This window comes from Macrobrachium rosenbergii, chromosome 7 (assembly GCF_040412425.1).
Source record: "Macrobrachium rosenbergii isolate ZJJX-2024 chromosome 7, ASM4041242v1, whole genome shotgun sequence".
Taxonomy (NCBI): Eukaryota; Metazoa; Arthropoda; class Malacostraca; order Decapoda; family Palaemonidae; genus Macrobrachium; species Macrobrachium rosenbergii.
This window is the reverse complement of record NC_089747.1, coordinates 16,927,190-16,950,000: the sequence shown is the minus strand read 5'-3', so window position 1 is coordinate 16,950,000 and position 22,811 is coordinate 16,927,190. Positions and strand designations below refer to the sequence as shown.

The window sequence follows — 22,811 nt, the reverse complement described above, 5'->3', positions numbered from 1 at the left end:
ACCATTTCAGATGAATTCTTCTCTAGGTAAATTGCCAAGAAATTGCCAACAATCTGTCAATTCAATGATGTTAAAGATAAGCTATCACCTCACTACAGTAATAATAATAATAATAATAATAATAATAATAATAATAATAATAATAATAATAATAAGAGGAGGACTTTTTAGACTAACTGATGTAGAAATTCTGACATGACCTAGCTCCCTATTTCAAGAGACAAATACTTTCAAGGAAATCAAACCAGTTAACAGCATGTTTTTTATTTTTAACTTTAAAATAATAATCCTAAACTACTGAACACGTGGAAATTTCCTGAGGTGGTGTATTAGAACCCTACTACAGATATATTGATAAAAACTTAAAAGCAACTCAATTACTAGTTCTCATTCTACTGCAACGAAAAATGGTTTCTCTTTGGAACCTCCCTGCCCCCATACAAGGTCAAAGTCCTGAGAAGAATAAAATGATGAGCAATAACACAATAACTACGCAGTGATTGTACGAGAATGATAATGAGGTATCATGTAAGCGCATGAGCTGCAAATGATAATTGTGACAAACATAAACAGCAGTATTTGTAATAAGGGAAAACTGCTCGAAGATATTTTGTATTATTTTTCCTTTATAGACGGCACTCATTCATAAGCATCTATCACGCATTTATATTTGCTCTTATTTCCTTGGGCGTTCCTTTGTTGACTACATATTCCGTAAAGACAAGAAATATTGGAGTATTAACTTAATCCCTGTATTTCGCTGATATTTTAAACAATGTATTTGACTCATTAGTTGCTACCATAATTTAGTTCTCACATTTATCTTTGTTGAACTTCGACTTTATCTTTCCCTGATAAAAAAAAGCACTCCCTTATATCATTACGTCGACATTTCTCTTCTTTGTAAATTTTTCTTTCTCTTTGTACTTCGACAGAAATTAGTTTAAATCCTGGCTATTGCCATATGAGTTACTGTAGTCTACGCTTCGTGTGTGTGTGTGTGTGTGTGTGTGTGTGTGTGTGTGTGTGTATGTGTGTGTGTATGTATGTATGTATGTATGTATGTATGTATGTATAGATATGTATATATATATATATATATATATATATATATATATATATATATATATATATATATATATATATATATATATATATATATAATATATATATACACAGTATATCTATACATGAGAGAGAGAGAGAGAGAGAGAGAGAGAGAGAGAGAGAGAGAGAGAGAGAGAGAGAGAGAGAGGGGGTATTGTTATTCCTTTCACCCTAAAACGGCGCTTACTCTCTATTATCTCTTGATCTCCCATACGTCAGGTAGTCCTTGTAACCATATGCATCGTTGAACTGAATACCATAGACGTCAATCGAGAATGCTCATTGTCTCACCTCCTCCCATCACTCAATCTCGTCATGGAACCAACATCAGCGACGGTGAGATATTGCGCATAGATCTGCATATTCTCGGCGGTTTTCGTCCGCTTTCAAATTCTACGCTCGTATCTTATGTGTTGTTGACGATGGTGGCAACTTGCTGGCGTGTTGACGCACTGTTCATTTTGATTTGAGTGCGCAGATTTTTATTCTCAATTTTCCCGGGTCTTACTTTTTCGAGATGTTATTATGCGCGACGTTTGTACTTGTAGTTTACTGAATCGTTTATTTGTCTGCGTTTTTAAATTTTGGTATATCAATAAAATAATAATACGAAATAGCCCAAAACTAACTACCACTGACAAGTAAACCAAAAACCCCTGTTAAATAATTTGTGCCTTCGGAGACACAAGGAAGAAAAACAATCCTTTATGTTCAGATGTTTTCACGGTCGGCTTCCTTACTTACGGATATTTCTACGTGCATTCGTCCATCAAAATGAGACCTCTGCAAAGCCTTAGCCCAATCATCATCTCTACCGAATCTCCTATGCCGCGTTGCTCGTGTTACTGATGGTTAATTGTTGTCTATTCTGGTGCTAAAGTTCACAAGTTCTAGAACGCATATTGCTTAAAAAAACTGAAATGTACCATTTCAGGCAGGCATTTGTTTTGCCTGGTTTCTGTTGTGTGACTGAGTTACCAGTTAATCATGTTATTTTTTTACTCCGGGTATAAACAAATCCCAGAAATTACTTGGGGAGTATTTTGTAAGTATTACATTAAATCTTCAGCATGCTCAACAACGCATATGCTGTTAACCGCACATTCAAATGTAATTTATTACGCGCACATGGCAGTGTTCGTCCTGGTTTTCGTGACCGAGGCCTTGTAAAAATACCACAAATCGTGATAGACTCTTTATCTGGCTTTGAATTAATTACTAAAACGATAATAATGCTTCGCAAGGATTTCGCTCGTGTTACCAGGCATTCTGTATAAAGCGGGTCTCTATCAGAACATATCAGATGCGATGGTTGCATCTGCAATTGAGGCCTTCCAGAGCTTTGAGATTTTGACTCGTACAGCCTACGTTCTAACACATTTCTTCCACAGACTGATCTCTTTAGTCGACAAGCCAGACTTTGCTGCAGCAACCATCCCTCGATCTTGTCCTTGAATGAAAATGAGAACTTGTTAAACAACTGTGTATGAGAGCAATACTATTTTCTTTTCCTTAAATTTCCTTCTGTTTCGACAAGTTTACTTCTCTCTGGGGAAAAGCGATTGACTTTAACAGTATATCGATATACTTATTACTGTTGTCATTGTTAGGACTGTTAACACTTATAAATAACCTTATGTTTATAAACGAGCATTAAATACGTTTTACCATTTTTCTCCAGGTTTGGTCACAGTGATCTGTCTACTAAGAACTTCCCAGAGTGCTTACCATAACTATCATTTCCTGTCCAAGAACAACGAGATACTGACAGCTTTTACATGGGCCACTATTGGTGGGCCTCAGGACTATTGGATTTCACCTGCAGAGGACTTCAACAAGACGTATGTGACCTACGGTAACGTTCTGCAGAAGCCATATGTGACAAGCGGCAATATTACGTCTATGTCTATACAATCGCCGCCCAGAGCAAGGAAAACTAGGTCTCTCCCTGCAGTCTTCAATGGTGACATATCCGTTGATGTTAGTGCAAATGAGTCTATTATATCGTGCATCCCCAAAGTGTTTCTTTCTTTATGTATATGTACACATGAATATATGTATGTATGTAGGTGTGTGTATATATATATATATATATATATATATATATATATATATATATATATGTGTGTGTGTGTGTGTGTGTGTGTGTGTGTGTGTGTGTGTGGGTGTGTACGTGTGTGTGTGTGTGTGTTTGTATTCCTGGCCAACGCTTCAAAACATGGCTTCATCCTCAAGGCTATATTGCACAAAAATGCAACAATTAATCAGTCAATATTACCTCGTAAAAACAAGAGTGAAATTAAATCAAACTAAAAACAAAGGTTTGGATACTGAGTGACCAAGAACAGTAGACACAGAGATAATGATGGACTGTGACTAAGACAGAGATGGTATATATATATATATATATATATATATATATATATATATATATATATATATATATATATATATATATATATATATATATGTATATGTATATATATATATATCATATACATGTGTGTGTCCATACTATAGGTATAAACTATGCCTTTTTATTTCCTGTATATCTTCAAACGCCAGCAGCGCAGATCAAAAGACTCACTCTACATCACCTCTGCATCATGAGCTCGGTACAAGAATGGTGTTCCCTCGCAAAGGATGAGGTACATTATTCAACCAACAGCTCGACAGGAAACAGTGAGATATGTCATGGAGAAGTGATGGCTTTCATTGACTCCAAAAACTATCTTAGAATGCACAGGACAAGATCTGGGAAATATTAAAAACTGACGGCTTAGCAGCTTTCTACGTATGATACTGTACTCCTGGGAGTCGAACCAGACACAATAATCACCAACACATTCATATTTTAAATGATGATGATGATAAATCATGAATGAAGCCCTATGCAGACTATTTTCACTACATTAGGCGCTTCCTTCATCGACAAAAAAGGGGGGGCTCATCAGCAGTATATTGAACCACCTATATACACAGCACCATTCACCTCTAGCTTGCACTTTCCTCATGCACACCATCTGCCACGTACTTTCTTGGCCTTTCTCTTCTCCTTCCTTCTAACACTTTCGAATTACACACTTTTTAAAATCATTTAATCATCTCCCATTCTTCTCAGACTGCAAAACATCTCAAAACGCTAAAATTCACCCTGTCAATAAGCTGGCCTTTTTACGACATCTACTAATCTCTAAATTTCTCACCTTTTCAATTCCTCTTACGCCACATATACTACGGAAATAATTAAGTCCAGTAACTTTAATTTTTTTTTTATTTGCATTCACCGTCCGCACATCACCTCCACAAAGGAAAGTTGGCTCAACAGTTCCTTGATGTATTCCCATGTAAACTTCTATAAGCATCTGAAATCTTTTACTCGCACCCTGTTTCCTTCACTACTTCACCTACTCTGTAACTCAGCAATTTCTCATCGTACCATCATCCAATATATTTGCTCATAGGTAATTTATACGGACCAATCAATTCCACTCCTTTCTCCTTTTTTCCATTTATCCGCATGACCTTACTCTTACTCATCTTCTTCTTTTAACTTGCTTCCTCTAAATGCTCTCATTTTAGCAAACTCTTCCACTAGTTATTGCAATTTCTCTTACTACCGCCAACTAGTGCTGTATCGTCTGTCAACATCGACCATTCCGCGCACTCCTTTTTGGGAGTCGTTTCTCACAAATTTGAACCTACGTCTAATTTCTTTTCTCTGGCTTCTCTCACCACTTCTTTCTTAAACTTATTAACATCAATGAAGACATAAAAAACCCATGCTTCAAACACATTTCCGCACCAAACCAGTCACTCTCCTTCATACTAAGGCATGCTTCACTTTTATCATACAAATATAGTCCCTCATAACGGTATAATATTTTCAATATCCTGCCCGTTGCCTCAACTGTTCCTGTCGTAAATCTTTTTAAGTCCACGTAAGCCCCATACCACACCCATATACAAATACACACACACACATAATTTTTATATATATATATATATATATATATATATATATATATATATATATATATATATATATATATATATAATTTACTTTATTTACTTTTTCAGATAACCCTCAAACACGTCATCCCTTTATTACAAGTGCACCGGAGCACTTTCCTGAGGTTCGAAATGCCGATAACCTACCGCATCCCTTTGAAGTTCCTCAACCACAAGATGGAAAGCGCGAAGAGGAGAGGAATCGACGAGACCACTTCCACTTCAGAAATAGACGACATCGAGGAGTTTGTTTCCTCGTAAGCGAAACCGAAGGTTCTTCCATATAAAAGTTATGGACCTTTCCTAGATAGTGACCCCCCAAGGGTTCACCTTTGCGGCGTATTTCATACAAGCCCGTTGGAAATTACCGTAAAAACATAAACAAAAGACAGTAAATATCATAAAAATAATGACACCCAAGAAATATTAGTCCTAGATAACGACCCCCGAAAACCCTTGGGGTCACTATCTAGGAAAGATACAAAGTTATGGCTGGGGAGAAAGCGTTCGCGACCGAAGAATTATGGGAACAAAGAGTCAACGTAGAGACCTTCTTGCTAAGGGAGAGAGGTGGTGCAATGATGAGAGGTGTATTAGACAGGCGATCGCATCATGAGTAGTAATGCTGATGGAACTACAGTAGTGACTGCAGATTAATTCAGATATGGATTAGAAAAATTCTGGAAGATACTTTCTAACCTATGCTTAAAGTTTTTTTTTTTAATTAGCATTAGCAGTTGTAGCAATTAGTTTAACGAGATCACTGAGTCACACCTCTAAAATCCTTAGGGCTTAACAAAAGGATTATTTTTAGATGGGAAGCGAAACTCGAGTAATGAGAATTTGAGAAATTGTTAAGAAGGAAGAGACCAAAGAGAATGGATGAAAAGTAACCAGGAAAGAGCAATGCAGCTGGAGCCGAGGGGGCATTACGAAGATCCATTAGTATCCTCTAGAATGTGCCGCACAAGCGGTAACGAATAAGTATAAATCCAGGTGAAGCGATAAACCATATAGATGTAAAACTTGCGGTTAATGGGCCAAGAAGTCATTTTGTTTTATTCCAGTCGTTATAGTGGTCAGGTAAGCAGAACTTTGTTTTCAACTATCGCGAAAAGAGAAATCGTCAGCATACAGGCAATAACGACAGACGTTGTTTTGAATACAAGTGACCGCTTTGCTGTTGTTATCCTTGATTATATTTTTATTACCAATCACTGGTATTTCTTATTTGTCTTGTTTTCTGGTTGACCTTCTTTTACTCCTACACTTATAACAACACGCATCTGTATGGTATGTACTCTTTTACGCTAAAACTGGAAGTAAAATTCAATATCTAAAATAGCGCGCGTAAAATCTTAGTTTATGTGCATAGCTTTTTCCTGAGGGGATACGTACCCTTGCTCCATTCTGTCCTAGAATACCCGTTATCAAAATAAGGTTGCAAAATTTCAATAACATTGCTAACTAAGGTGATCACATTCTTGTATAATTTTTCAATTCCAGAAACTGGCATTGCTTTAATTAGATGCCTTCAACTCTCACTTGTCCAGAGTCTATGACTGCCTTTAGAAGTTCCATCATCAGTTACATTTTTTTTAAGTAATCGCAAGATTTATTTTATTACCCCAAGATCATAAAAATTCAAAGGGATTTGAATACGTAAGTTAATATCTTGACTTATGTAGACATCCCAAGATTTACCCCAGAAGAACTTCAGCCACCTCTAAGTATCCTCATCTTCTTCCAGGCTGGGTGTGGACGGCAAAGCATGTGTCAGGAGATGTGTGTGTGAAATGGCTGCCTCGCCATCTCTTAATCTCCGCGGCTTTGTGGGCGAAGTAGTGCATATTTTAGTCAAGTAAGTCCACTATTTGTTAACTGATATTTTTTCTGATAAAAATAATAAAATGAAATCCTCAGACACTGGACTCTTGGACACGCCTTTCTCAGAAGAAGGATTTTGGCTGGCACTGCATAGGCTTTTCGTCCTCTGGAGAGAATTCAGACCTCATACTCAACCAACTGTTATGATTTTAGAAAACCCTTTAAGAAGTCGAAAACCATTTTAGTGTCACGGTGAAAATTATGACGAAGACGATCACCAGATTAAAACAAAATATTCAGAAATAACAACAAATCCTTTTCCCTATAACCGGCTGTGGGTTTCTAAATCAATTTAACACCAATACTTTAATCTTCAAAGGTAAATTTACTCTCCGGTTGCATTTTTGACGAGGGTCGAGTTTTTCTAGGCGAATCACTCGCAGCAGTTCGTTTTAAAGACCGAAAAACAGTGGTTTTGCGAAGCACTTTCGAGCAACTATCAGAGCCAATCATACACTGAAAAACGCAGTATTGTCCAAAGCAATGGTTTATTTTAGCGCTTTTGTACCCAATGTCGCCTTTTATTTTTTTAAAAAACATTAGAAACGATCACTTTTTTTTAAGTTTTGTAATTTTCGCTTGATTACTATTTATCCTAGCCTCCGTAAAAAAGGGAAATCGTTTAAAGATTCTTAAAAATTATGAAATAATGCACGATCTGTATTCCAAATGACAAATATTTATCTTTTAAAACTGAAAACTAATGACTAAATACTTCTAGGCGAATCAGCGAAGACGGCCGTTACGAGGAAGTTGAGAACAACGGGAAAGAGGGCCCACAAAAGCCTCCTCCATCTGAAGGGGAGTACATGAAGGCTGCCGAATATGGAAAAGAACACGGGGACTGCTGGCGTGTTTATCCCGAGTGCCCAATCTCCATATTAAATCTCGTCAATAGTTAGAGGGAATCTCTTAGACTTCCTTTCAACTTCCTTCCTCTCTGCGCCCTGAAACTTTCCGTATTTGAAGTGGCGGATTTGTCATTTCATTGTGTGTTACAGCTAATATTTTTTCACCTGTCCTAGGATAGTTTTGGTTTAGCTCCCCATTGGTACTCGCTTTAATTTTTGTAAGTGAAAGAATGGATCAAAGCATTTTTGAGAATGGATCAAAGCATTTTTGAGATGGTCTGGTCTTGTGGGAAGAATCGTTAACCATAAGATGGTGAAAGCTGTGCATAGTTCTGAAGTGATATAAGGAAGGAGGAAAAAAAAAACTTGAAGGTGTTGAACAGACTGTGTAAAACAGGTATTAGAAAGGAAGAGCCTAATGTCAAGGAAGTGCGAGTGTGTCCACAATAAGTATGAATGGCGCAGTATGTGATCAGTTTCAACACACTTCCTACACGACATTTGTGAGTGCGTATGATGCGGCTGATGTCGTGAAAGTTTTACTGCACAGGGACTTCATCATAGCTCAGCAGTTAAAATTATGAATGTGGCAATGACCGTTTGCTTTTTTTCTCTTGACCCACCCCTGTTAGGCGAAATTTCCAAATGTTTTAAATGTATACATATGTGTGTACTCGACTGACTACCGACTCCAGCGTCTGGATGGATGGTCACGTTACAGCTTTACGAATTATCAGTGAGAATTCTGATGAAAATTTCATTTTCAGATCATATTACCACCGAATTTGAAGGGCATTATGTATGGATGTATATATGTGCATGTGTATACACACACATATTATATATATAAATAAAGACAAAACCCGCGAAGGAAAGAGAGACAATGGAGCGTTGCAAGGCCTTTCGACTCATAGTCCTTTACTTTGCTTGAAATATATGGCTGCAACGTTCAAATAGTGTTTTATGGGTTTTTTTTATCTTCACATTATACTGATGTATTACAGTAAAAGACATTCATATATATATATATATATATATATATATATATATATATATATATATATATATATATATATATATATATATATATATATATATATATATATATATATATATATATATATATGTCTTTTACTGTAATGCAACAGTATAATATGAAAGATAAAGGCCATATAAAACACTATTAAACGTTGCAACCATATATTTGAGTACACTAATAAATATGGACACATGATGTGTTACAGGAGTATATACAGTATACTGCCACACCTACATTTGCTTTGTATATATACTCCTGTAACACATCATGTGTCCATATTTTACCAGTGAACAGGGGCACAGGAGGAAGTGCTCGAAATACATGGTTGAAACGTTCAAACTGTGTTTTTATGGGCCTTTGTATCTTCATATTATATATTATATCTTCATATTCTATATTCATATTATATATATAGCCTATATATATATATATATATATATATATATATATATATATATATATATATATATATATATATATATATATATATATATATATATATATATATATATATATATATATATATATATATATATAAATATATTATATATAATATACATATATATATATATATATATATATATATATATATGTATATATATATATATATATATATATATATATATATATATATATATATATATATATATATATATATATATAAAGATAAAAACCTGTTTCATATTTTCGTGATTCAGTTATACATACATATAAATATATATATATATATATATATATATATATATATATATATATATATATATATACATATGCATATATACATATATATATACAATATATATATATACACATTTTATATTTCTCAGTGCAAAGTTTTTTCATAACAAAAATTCATTAATATATGCTATCAACATAATGTTTTCTCCATAAGCTATGAAAAACAGTATATGCTACCTATAAAAAATAGTAGGCTATATGCTATCAGTGTGAAATCTTTTTCATAGATTATAAAAATAAATGGCCTAATGAGGTTAGGCCAGGTATTCTAAGAAAGGGTTGTTCCCAACGTTTTACACTCGCCCCAAAGTTTTCTTAACCTATAAAAACATATGCTATCAATATAAATTTTCTTCATGACCTATATAAGCTACCACTGTACATGTTTTCCGTTCAGATTGTGGAGGCAAATAAACAAACAACTGCGAGGATGAAGTAAACAAACGCTGAACAACCAAGCCTACACAAGTCAAGAGTCAGACGACAACTCACTGCAGTTAAATCAAGCTTGCTGGTCTTATATAATTATTATAATTATTATGAAAAATAGTAATCACTAATTACAATATCCCCAATCTGAATACCACTAATAAAGGAAAATAAATCCCTTACCTAGATATGGGAGTTCTGTCGTTGTTGCTTTTCCAGGCGAACACGCTTCCTGTTTGCTTCCGTCCCTTTCTTATAACTCACTCACGAGACGCAATCGTTCAAATTTCTCCCTCAGAAGAGTGGTACTTCTCTTGCTTATGGCAATGGGATTGCGTGAATGCACTACGCGGTAAGAAAATCCGGAAAGGAAATGAGTCTCAATGCAATAGGATATCACTTCAAAACAACACCACACAAATCGAGTTGCCATCGGAGATGTTTATTGTAAAACCCCGACGCTCTGTTTGGAACTGTTACGTACTTATATTATTTCATATTTTCGAAAATACGCAGTAAAATATGTCAAGAGATATAAAATATATGTATACTAGCTGACATAGTACATCTGTGATACGGATATGACCAGGTCAAAATATCGAGATACATGGATACGAATTTACTTTTTTTTAATCTTTTTAGAGAACGAACCAGCTCTCATAGAAAATGGGTAGTTTTAGTAGGATACTGAAGTAAATTTCTCACTTTCCACTATCCAGAATTGGCAAGTCATACAAACATTGTACGACAATTTGTCGCTCAATGTCGCTCACAGGGCGATGCCTAGATACATTAACACATATTTATTCTGATATTATAACTTTTGAGAGAAAGAGCCAGTTTTTATCATAGATAATGTGCATTTTAGTAGGAAAGTAAAGTATATTTCTCACTTCCACCAAAAAAGTCATACAGAAATTTTGAGACAATTTTTCACTCAGTGCTGTTAAATGTCGGTAAATGCGGTGAACAAAAATGTAAAAAAACCCACTTCAAAACAAATTTTTAGCAACAATATTTCAGGACATGTTTATTTAGACATATACCAGTCCAGAACTGTAAAAAACTAAAAATCGACAATTCCTCGCTCACGAGGTTTTAGTCTGCGTATTTTATTATACGTTTATGATATCAAATCGGATGTAATATTTGAATAATTTACTTTACACTTATACCTATTTATTTATTAATTTGTTAATGTATTTTTTATTTTCTAATAAACTGATCTCTTTTTTTTTGTAATTCCTATTACCTCTTGTTATTTCTTTAGATGAACACCATATTCGTTAGAAGTTTAAATTTCAGGTCAATGGCCCTGTGGGTTTGTTGCATATGAATAGGGTTCATCCTCTAAATAATAATAATAATAATAATAATAATAATAATAATAATAATAATAATAATAATAATAATAATAATAATAATAATAATAATTTCAAGTCAATGGCCTCTGTGGGTTTGTTCCATATGAATAGGGTTCATCATCTGAATAATAATAATAATAATAATAATAATAATAATAATAATAATAATAATAATAATAATAATAATAATAATAATAATAATAATAAAAGTAATTGATGGCAATTATGTGATATATTTATAACTCTAATGGCAACAACATAGGCGTATATAATTGTACTGAGGTATGGCATGAAGGCTAACAGTACAGAGGATAAAGATTTCAAGACAAAAGAGACATAAAGTATTTAATATAATGAAGGAAAAATAGAAAAAGTCTGTTCTATTAAAGAAGGCGAAGGTTAACTTTACTATAATAATAATAATAAATAATAATAATAATAATAATAATAATAATAATAATAATAATAATAATAATAATAATAATACTCATTTATTTATTACTGTTATTAATTTTCATGATTTGGAGTTGAACAACAACAGTCATTTGGCAACCAGAGGTTAATTCGCCTTATTTCAGAAACTAATTCCCCTGGGAACAGACACACTGGGCCAATTCTGGATTATTGAGGAAATCCGACTATACTAATGGATAATGGAATCACTGAATTGGACCATTATCAAAACAATACTTCATTTCCAATGCTGGATAACACTGGATATCCAATTTTGGTTTGATTACCCATTTTCCAATGTTGGATATCCAACTGTGGTTCGATTCATAAACAATACAGTTGAACCTTTTGAACCGACTTTATAAAAGTGTTTGCACATCAGCAGAATAACTGAGTATCATAGTGACAAATTATTGATAACCATTTAATATACACATTATTAATATGTATATATATATATATATATATATATATATATATATATATATATATATATATATATATATATATATATATATATATACAGGGTGTAACATGAGTTTATGCAAATATTTTGGGAAATGAAAGACAAAGTAATTCTGAGCAGAAAATGTTCTATACACATATGCATTTTAAAGCTTCTTTTGTCGGTGGGGCGAATTTTAAAATAACCGTTATCATTAGCGCTGCTTTCAGGGGATGGAAGTTGGTAACGGGAAGTCGACGTAGCTGTGGGGGCAGGGGGGAGGGGAAGCGGTAGAGAAGGAGGATGGAGCGATTAGGCAGATGTGAATAAAATACCTGTCAATCAAATGTATTATTTAGTTTTGAACAGAAAAATGTGTGCATCATTAAATCCCTCTCCCTCCCTATCAGTTGTATTCATTGGACACCGATAAAAAAAGTAAGGCTAATTGAGTCTCCCCTCCGTCAAAGGTAGGCTTATACATTAGATGCCTACCAAAGATTTGAAATATATTTTTAAAAATCTCTCCCTCTCCATCTAAAGTATTCATCAGACACCAGTCATAGGCGTAGGCCTAGCCATGAGTCCTGATTCAACAATTCCGAGAATTCAACGATCCCAAAAAAATGTTGCCCAGCAACATTTACGCTACTTATTGATACATAAAGCCATACGGCATCGCTGTAAGCTAATTAGATTACTTGCAAGATAAAGACTCATAATTAAAAGACTAGCAATCTACTTGCCTTATTCACTTCTCCGGCCCCCGTCAACATCCCAGGCTGCTGCGACTTCCCGTTACGTTGCAACCTCCATCCCTTGAAAACAGCGCTAATGATAAGGTTATTTTAAAATTCTCCCCACCGACAAACGAAGCCTTAAAATGCATGTTTATAGAACATTTTCTGCTCAGAATTACTTTTTCTTTAATTTTCCAAAATATTTGCATAAACTCGTGTTACACCTATATATATATATATATATATATATATATATATATATATATATATATATATATATATATATATATATATATATATATATATATGCTTAAAAAATCACAGTAGATGCACGTGACTTCAGTATATAAGCGAATCCCACAGGAAAATGACAGGCAGAAGTTCAGTACCAAGCGCTTTCACGTTTATTAACGCATCGTCGGGGCACGAATGAGACACAGATATAAAGAAGGTTACAAAGTAAACAAAAAGAACAAGAATACCAGATGGTCAGTTGTCAAAGGGTAATAAACCGAAAGATAATCCAGGATAATCGGGGTCGAGCTGTCACAAACTGAACCCAAGACCAAACAAAAAGAAACACTAAAGTTTAGTCTTACAAAATCTAAAAACATGTATAACCTTGAAAAACACATGGTTAATTGCCAGGGGGTAAAAAACAAAAGGTTAATCCACGGCAAATCCGGGATCACGCTGTCACAAACTAATCCAAATATATACTTAACCATAAGAAAAACGGAATTTTACCCATTCACATTGCAGAAATATGTATAAAAATGAATATTAATTTTCCATATACTTATCAACAACTTTTTTATTTATGAAGGCATCAAGTTTAAACAAACCAAGACTTAAATTTAGAACACATTCATTATTTGACTTAATAAAACAAGATTCGATGATATTCCTTTTAACTGTGTCATTGCACGGGACTTAAGGTCTTGCTTTACTCCAGTTAATAGGATGACCTAAATCTCTCATATGTACGAATAATGCATTCGATATTTGGCCAGTTCTCACAGAATATTGGTGTTGTTTGATTCGTTGTGAGTGATTTTCCAGTTTGTCCATAATATATTTTATCACATTTTTTACAAGGAATTTCATAGATGCAGCCAGAAACATCTTTAGGAGAATTTTTTATCACTAAACTCTAGACATTAAAATTACCAAAAACAACATTTATGTTGAAAATCCTTGGAATTTGTAAAAAGATGACAAAATAAACACTATATCATCAAATGCACACCACAAATACGAAAGGCTATCTATGACAGAGGTGACAAATTGTGTACACTGTATATCCGTTGCAAAGTATACGACTGTTACATGCCCTATCAATGCAATAAATGTCAGGAATTTGGTCATAGCCCAACAAATTGTAGAAATGACCAAGCTTGCCCTAGATGTGGTGAAAATCACAAATCAAATGAATGTGTCAGCAACATGTTCGTGTAAAAATTGTGTAAAGAAAGGACATAGTAATACTGAACAATAAACATACGATGGCAGTAAGTGCACAGTATATAAAGAATGTGTCAAAAGTGAAAAATAATACGGACCATGGCTTTGACTAATAATCTTCGATACAATTTAATAAACATACAGTCCGTAGGAAATAAAACTAACACTATTAGAAATCTTATAAATGATCACAATCTAGATATATGCATATGTAAGTGATTATTCTAAAATAAGCGAAATGACACCAGGGTCTCATAACATTTACCATGTACCGAGAGAAAAAAACGGTGGTGGAGTGGGAATCTTTGTCAAAAAAGTGTACAAATTATCTATAATGAACCAAAATGTGTTCAGTACATTTGAATACATCAACACCAAAATTACACACACAAACACATATAAATCATAACAGTTTATAAATCACCAAGCACAAGAGATCGTTATAGACGAATTCAGTGACTTCCTCGACTTGTTAGCTGATGACAACAATGTAATGATTTGTGGTGACGTCTGCCTACATCTGGATGATAAAGATGATAAATATGTCAAAGAATTTATAGAGTTACTTGAAAGCCACGAGCTTGTAAATGTTGTGAAAAAACCGACATAATTACTGAACCATACCATTCACCTAGTGATACAAAACAAAAACAACGAGATTGTAAGTGACACAAGTTGAGCCTGAATGCGTGATATCTCCAATACATAAACTAGTTACATTTAATATAAATATCTGGAAAGGTTATACACTGAATAAACTATCACTTACAGAAACAAAACCAACTTTAAAGCTGATGAATTTATTGTTGAGAGCATAAAGAAAATAAGAGAAACAAACAAAGTATGTGTAAGCTGTTTTACAGTTAATAGCAAAAGTATATTGGCGTCAAGCTACAACGATAAATGTCCAGAAGTAACAAGGCAAATAATAGTTAAAGAAAATTCCAAATGGTTTAACAGTGAATTACGTGAAGCTAAGAAAAAGAAAAGAAAAATTGAAGATCTATGGAAAAGATCGAAAGAATCAAGTAGTGAAAATTGGTCATCGTATAAAACAGCTAGAAATCATTACAACTTGATTATGAAAACCAAGAAAATATATTACAATAAAATATTTAGTTTAGAGAAAAATCCCCAAGAAGTCCATGATAATTTAGCTGGAATATTGGGACTCAAGGAAGAAACGGTTAGGAAGAAAAGGTTCTACCTGATGTAACTAGTGACTACAAAAACCTGGCCGATAACTTTGTGAACTGCTTTGAAGAAAAAATTGAAAGAATCTGTCATAGTTTAGATAAGGAGACCTCTTCTGATTTCCCGGTGATCTATTTGTGAAAATGACCCGTTTCCCATAAGTGATATAAAAGAGGCAAAAAATTTTGATCAGTTGCGGGAGCTACACTTTGACAGGCATCTTTCCCAAATGGTGAAAAGCTTGCTTGTATAAAGCCGGCCTATAAAGGAAAAGGTGATAAAGAAAATCAGCTTCTATAGACCAATATCGAACCTATCATACTTATCAAAACTTACAGAAACGGAAGTTCACAAGCAAACATGGAAACACTTGAAACAACTCAACATTATACCTGATGATCAGTCAACATACAGAAAAAAACACTCAACAGAGACTACATTGTGTGCAATTATAACTGATATAGTAGAAATTATAACAAATGGAAAATGTGGTATCCTGGTTATGCTTGACCAAAGTGCAGCATTTGACACAATTGACCACAATCTATTGCTTGAAGACCTGAGAGAAGTAGGAATCGAAGATGATGTACACAAATGGTACAAAAGCTACTTAGAAAATAGGAAGGTTACAGTAGTTATATCAAATGTGAAATCAGAAAAGAAAGGCCTAACAAAAGGAGTGCCCCAAGGCAGCGTTCTGGGTCCACTGCTATTGGCATTTACACAATTGAATTATCTAGAATTCTAAATAAGCACAAGGGTAAGTATAAACTGTATGCTGATGATACTCTCTATTGTCCTGTCGAAACGGTAGCAGTCACTATTAGTAAAACTGATGCAATAATGAAAGACATCAAAAAATGGATGTCGGCGAAGAAATTGAAACTTAATGAAGACAAAACTGACTGTATGCTATTTGGATCTGACAGCGGACTACGAAAATATGAACACTTCAAAAGAATAACGATTGGTTTGTCAACAATAAATATTGTAGCAGCAGTAAGGGACTTACTGGAACAGGGAAAGGCAGCTCCTTGTATGTTGTTGGCCATCGTCGGTAAAACACAGGCTGACTGACTGACTGCTCACGGTGGAGCTCAGTAAAAGTACATGCTTGACGCGTTGCAGTTACCTCCTCAACATTTTGACACCATTCTTCTTCTTCTTCTTCTTCTTCGTTTAACATGCTTTTTCCCATTTTTCATATGGGGTAAGCACGATGCCTTCTTTGTAGGACTTTGAAACGTGTATTTACGCAGCACTGTTATGATACAATTGCCCTGCTCGCAAGTGTGTACCCGGCTTTAGGGCCAGTGAAATAGCAAACCCCAACTAGTGTCGTCAGTGCACCTCATGCGGTGCAATATAGGCATTACTTAAGGGCCTTTGCAGCGCCCCTTCGGCCCCTAGCTGCAACTGCTTTCATTTCTTTTCCTGTACCTCCGTTCATATCCTCTTTCTTCCATCTTACTGTCCACCCTCTCCTAATAATTGATTCATAGTGCAACTGCGAGGGTTTTCCTCCTGTTACACCTTTCAAACTTTTACTGTCAATTTCCGTGTCAGCGGTGGATAGCCTTAGTTGCCCCAGTGCTTGGCATGTATGCCTAAAATCGATATAAATCGATCAAATCCTGTCCATTCTCCTTAACCGAATATTGGTCCACCCTCCGCGTTTGTTTCCTTTAATTTAAAGATTGCTTTTCTAGTCCATCTCCTTATGTCGCTTAACTTCATCTACAAAGAGAGAAAGAGAAAAATATGGGTTAGAGGCACGGGTGAGGAAAGAGAGATTAGTATAAGTTCAAGCACACGAAGAAGCATGTAGCCTATATACCCACCCCCCTACCTGCCTTCCCATCCCCAGCCCACATTCCCCCCACCCACCTACCTATCCCCTACCCATATTCCCCCACGCTCTAACCCCGACATACACACATGCATTCACGTGACCTCTCATTAGTACAGTAATAAACTGAATACGGGAATGAGGACCCAAGCTCACTCTAAACTAAAGACAGACAATTTCTCGCCCTTAGAATTTCCTCTGAAAGGACAAAGGCGCGTTTTCTTGCGTGGCCTTCTTAAAAGATACGGATTTTTTCTCATTTCGCTCTTTGAGTAGCAGTAACATCCAGGCTGAAAGGTGACAAGAAAACTTATCATTTTATAGGAATAAATGAATTAATAAATTGAATGAAGAGCGTTAATCCGTTCTTATACATCAACTGAATGCCGATAGGCCTATATAGCTTTATTATAAGATCTATGTATGAAGTATCATGTAGTGTGATTGTGCTGAACTGTATTGATGTAGATAATGCTAATCATGGGATTTCCAGTATAATAAAATTATATGAGAAGGGTATATCCAGAACCAAGGATTTTTTTTCATGTTGCAAAGAACACCGCTCTTTGGATTTGGATACCTCTTGGTTTGTGGTTTCCATTGAAGGAACGATTTCGAATAGGTTGAGGTTACGCAAAGAACTAAGTAAAGGTTACCTTTGAAAACAAATTTAACCAGTTTTTAAGTAAAAGGTGAGCAATAGGTTTCCTAGTAGTTTTGATGTAATTGTTACTCGGTTGATATTTGATGTGATTCATCCACAGGCCTGGGAGGATTATCAGAATAATACAGTTGTCCAAAAAATAAACCGCCGAAATTGATGACAAATGGAAGTTTTGCGATATCGTAGTAATTGTACATAAACAGCAATTGCGAGGACCAAGTAGAAAATTATGGGTTGGGTGAAAGGTAAACAGTGAAAAACTTGGAAACATTGTGAATGACCTAACCTAACTTTAGGCGTCAGATCCTATCTGACGGACATTGAACCCCCCCTCTCCCCTTACCCACAGACAAGCCACCAGACCTGACGGGGAGCGGCATAAGGCATGCCTTAATATAATGAATTGATACTAAACTGGGCTTCCGTAACGTAACTTTACCTACGGTGCCACATTTTGATGTCAGCCCCGCTGCTTTATTTAAAAAAAAAAAAAGTAAAATTTTACTTTAAAACGTGATCACATTTTGGACTTAAAAATAGCATTTACCAATGTTATTTTTCCATTTCACGTTCCTGACGTTCGTTTCTTTCGCTGTAAAATATTATATAATACTAGCTGTACTCCCGTGAGCGCCATGTTCAGTACTAGACCAATTAGAATGAATGGTATAAAAACTCCATTATAGTTTAAAGGAACCTCGTTCCTAATGTAAGTATTATATTATAGTGATGCATTCTGATCTTCCTTAACCAAGCCAGGGTGCCACATTCTGCCAGACTGGAAGCCACTCACCCTCTGGGGCTCTTTCATCCTAGTCCAGGTGGCTTTAGGCCTTAGGGTATGTGGTTTTTATGTGGTGTGATCAAAGGCAGTTTATTTTGAAGGGGACCACAGGTGTGGTTTGCAAAGAGGACAAAGTTTACGATTTGATTTTGTAAAAATTTAAGTTTTATATATATTGTTGGTTTTCACATGATTTCAAATAATTTTTAAAATAAATTTTCAGATAGAGCCTTCCCCAGGGATGAGAGGTGTAAGAGGAAATAGGCTAATTGATTTCTTACAATAATGGTGGTCAAATTCTGCCAGATCATACAAAACACTAATAGAGAATAGTTTGTATAACAAATTTATTATTGGGATTCTACACAAAGTTTACCAAACCGTGTGCTAAATGCTGAAAAATATATAGCTATGTTTAAAGTCACTGAATACAGGGATTGTAACCAAATATGTCCTGTCCTAACTAACCTAACCAAGAGTACTGTGCCTTACTTGGCCCAGGTGCAAAGGACCTCCATAACTTTGGGTGAAAAGTGTGATAATTTTACTTAAAAGTATACAGGAAAAAATGTGGTAGCTGCACTTGAAGGAGTATGTCTTTTCCCTTATACCTAACCTAGGGCATTGTGTTTTACCTGACCTAGGGCCATGTCCTCAAAAAACCCCACTGGAACCTTAGGTAAAAGTGAAATACTACTACTAGAATAAGTTATTGAAGCAAATCTTTGAATTTTCCAACATTTTTTCTTTAAAAATAGTTTTAACTTATAATATTTGGCATTTAACTTACAGTAGTTTAAAGCTTATGCAAATTTTAAGTATTTATAATTAGAATATAGTTTACTAATTATATAAGTATATATTATATATATATATATATATATATATATATATATATATATATATATATATATATATATATATATATATATATATATATATAATTTATATTTATATAGATATACATAGATATACATATATATATCTATACTCTGTATATACATATGTATATTTTACTGCTTCTCTGTTCATACACTTTTCTAAATGAGATATACCCGCTTCATTTAATTTTTTTTTTTATAGGATTGGAGCAGAGATGGAAGCACTTGCATGGAGCAAGTTGCCTGTAAACTAGCAGCAGCTCCTTTTGCTGAGATTTCATGAAACTTTGGAGGAAGTGGTCAAGGTTTTACAAAGGTAAGATTGCCCCAGCACAGCTTTTTTTACACTATATTTTCAGCTGAACAGTAACCCGAGTTTAGGGGTGCTGATAATATCAACCACTTGGTGTACTGGCACTATGTAAAAGGGTATTCACTGTGGACTTCTAAAGCTTCAACTCCTATCTCAATTATTTATGATCCCTTTAGAACAGTTCCATGTACATGGCCTTGGATATTTCCTTGTCACAGTAGATTGTGTATAATTGTCACATGAATGAAAGTTTAGCAACCATGCAGTAGATGGCTTTGAATAAGAATTTTTGTTAAATGAATTGTGTTAGTGTATACAGTTTCTCATCATTATCCATTATTCCTATCTCAAAAATGGGGTTAGTTCAGTAACAAAACACAAAAGTAGTTATGTAAAGTTCCTTCTTCATGTAATGCAGGAAGATAGTGAATATACAGTAGCCAGTTTTATAGCATGGTCCATAAGAATGAATCATCCAGTAGTAGACAAGTGAAAAAAAAATTGCATTGCTTTTGCTTCTGCCCCTTCAACAGCCAAAGTAATGTCAGTAGTAGGAGATAAGTGTTTAGTGAAGATTTAGGAGACTTATATTGTGGTTTGTAGATTTGAAGAGGAAAGTTGGTCTGATGGATGTTAGTGTGTTGCATCAGAAAGGGCTCTGCATGTACAATGACTTTTCAAAATTATCCTTGGGAACAAATAATGCAAAATAATTTAAAGTAAAGGATGAATCCATAGGCTCTGTAGTAGATGTGGGCTCAGAATTGTGAAGGCAGGAAGGTAATGTGCACCTCTGGATGAATATGGTGCTGTCAGATTTTTAGGAGAATTGAAGAAGTTAATAAAGGATACCCCTCCAGATCTAATGTTTAGTTGTAACTACGTAAACTGGATTGTGTTGGAATAAGATGCCAAATCAAACATACACCCCTAAAAGTGTAAAGCAAGCCAAAGAGTTCAAAGTATCTTACAGAAAGGTAGACTGACGTTGCTGTATGGCATTACTGTCGGTCATGTGAAGCTCAAGGTGTTATTTTCCGAACTTAACAACCCATGTGCCCTAAAGAAGAGCCATCTATTCTGGCAACACAAGAAGAAATCATGGTGTACTGACATTTGCTTGAATAATGGTTTTAACATTGTTTTCTTTTAATGTTTGTTCTGTAAGTTGAAGTTGTAATTTTACTTCTCATAGTACCTCATCTTTGCACCCTTTTGATCAATGTAGAATCCAATGTGTCAAGGCCACATATACCCACCTGGTGTTTGACTTATACAAGGATCGGTTGTTGATACTAATTTTGAAGTACACTAATAGAATATTGGAAATCGTTCCCCATTATTGGTGTCATAAAGTTCATAAAATCTGGAATGGATGAGTTCAAACTCGAAACAATCTCTTCATTTTGGAAGTTCCTTTGGACTAAAATCATGAATGATTTCAGAGGCTTTTCTGTGGTTGATAGAGAAATTAGGCAAATTCTTTGGATATCGAGAGATGTTGACAATGAATTACCTGCTGATATGGTTACTGTGGAGTAAATGGTAAGCATTATAAAGATGTGTTAACAAAGGAGGAAGTAAAATATGATACTAAATCGTCAATAAAGAGACAAAGGTAAATAAGATGAACAAGATTTCACAAAAGCTTAAGAGCAATTTACTGTATGCAATATGATTCCTGAATGGAATGAAGCATAACAGGCACCCACATGATAACCAAAGTTGGACATTCCCTTCAGCGCCATTTTGAAGAATCAAAAAGTGTAAGAAACAACTTTCACAATGCTTTGAAAAAAGAACACCACCAACATCTGCTCCTGACATTCCAGAATTTCCAGAAAGAAGTTCTTCATTGTTGGGTGTTCCAAGCTCTCTCTAAGAGATTAACCACCTTACATATTGTATTATTAGGAGATTTATAGCCAAAACTGTAGCACCATGCCTACCTCATTCATTTTGCTTCACTCATTCAGGGAAAATAATACTCATCAGAAAATTATTAAAGAAGGGTGAGAGCAAGAAATAGATTTGATTATAGCTTTTACTGTACTGTATTTTTGTTTTATTTATACTACCCAGATGTTAATGATTGTCATGATTGTTCTTGTCTACACCAGTAAGATTTATTACTACTCTGGGCTAATAATATAAAGTTTTAATTACATAGGTAAATAATGTGGTACAGTAGGATAGTTAAAGTACTGAAATCACTCATGTACAGTGTGTGTTAGTTGTCATCACTTACTTTGTTGTTGTTACATCCATGCGGTACTGTTTCCTTTGTTAATTCATTTTAATGCTGTCATTTGCATATTGAAAAAAATTGTACACTATACTGTAATATGAGTATTGAAGAAAAATCGTATCATATGTGAAATTCACTGTCATGATGTGTAATTTACCACATTACTGCTGGGGATTAGAACCCATTCACAATGGATAGCAAGGGACATCTGCACATTTAGATTATAACGTATTGAAAATATCATGCAGAAGATCTTGCCATTTGTGTTACTGTTGATAAACAAGAATAATTAACTGATACCTGTAATACTTTTATTTTGCATGGGTGAATGGAAGATACTTTCAGAGCAA

General features: G+C 34.6%; 1 protein-coding gene and 1 long non-coding RNA gene across 2 annotated transcripts in view; both read left to right on the top strand.

Annotated features, from left to right (window-relative positions):
- Positions 1-8,865, top strand: part of LOC136840198 (uncharacterized) — a 10,456-nt gene extending 1,591 nt beyond the window's left edge. The window contains exons 2-5 of the mRNA XM_067106698.1: positions 2,789-3,087; positions 5,188-5,375; positions 6,869-6,979; positions 7,727-8,865. Coding sequence (XP_066962799.1) covers positions 2,789-3,087; positions 5,188-5,375; positions 6,869-6,979; positions 7,727-7,907 — 779 coding nt within the window. The 3' untranslated portion in view covers positions 7,908-8,865. The remainder of the gene's footprint in view (positions 1-2,788; positions 3,088-5,187; positions 5,376-6,868; positions 6,980-7,726) is intronic.
- A 9,277-nt stretch (positions 8,866-18,142) lies between these two features.
- The window catches only part of LOC136840196 (uncharacterized), a 58,861-nt gene continuing 54,192 nt past the window's right edge, over positions 18,143-22,811 (top strand). The window contains exons 1-2 of the long non-coding RNA XR_010853554.1: positions 18,143-18,263; positions 20,103-20,216. This is a non-coding gene — a long non-coding RNA (uncharacterized lncRNA). The remainder of the gene's footprint in view (positions 18,264-20,102; positions 20,217-22,811) is intronic.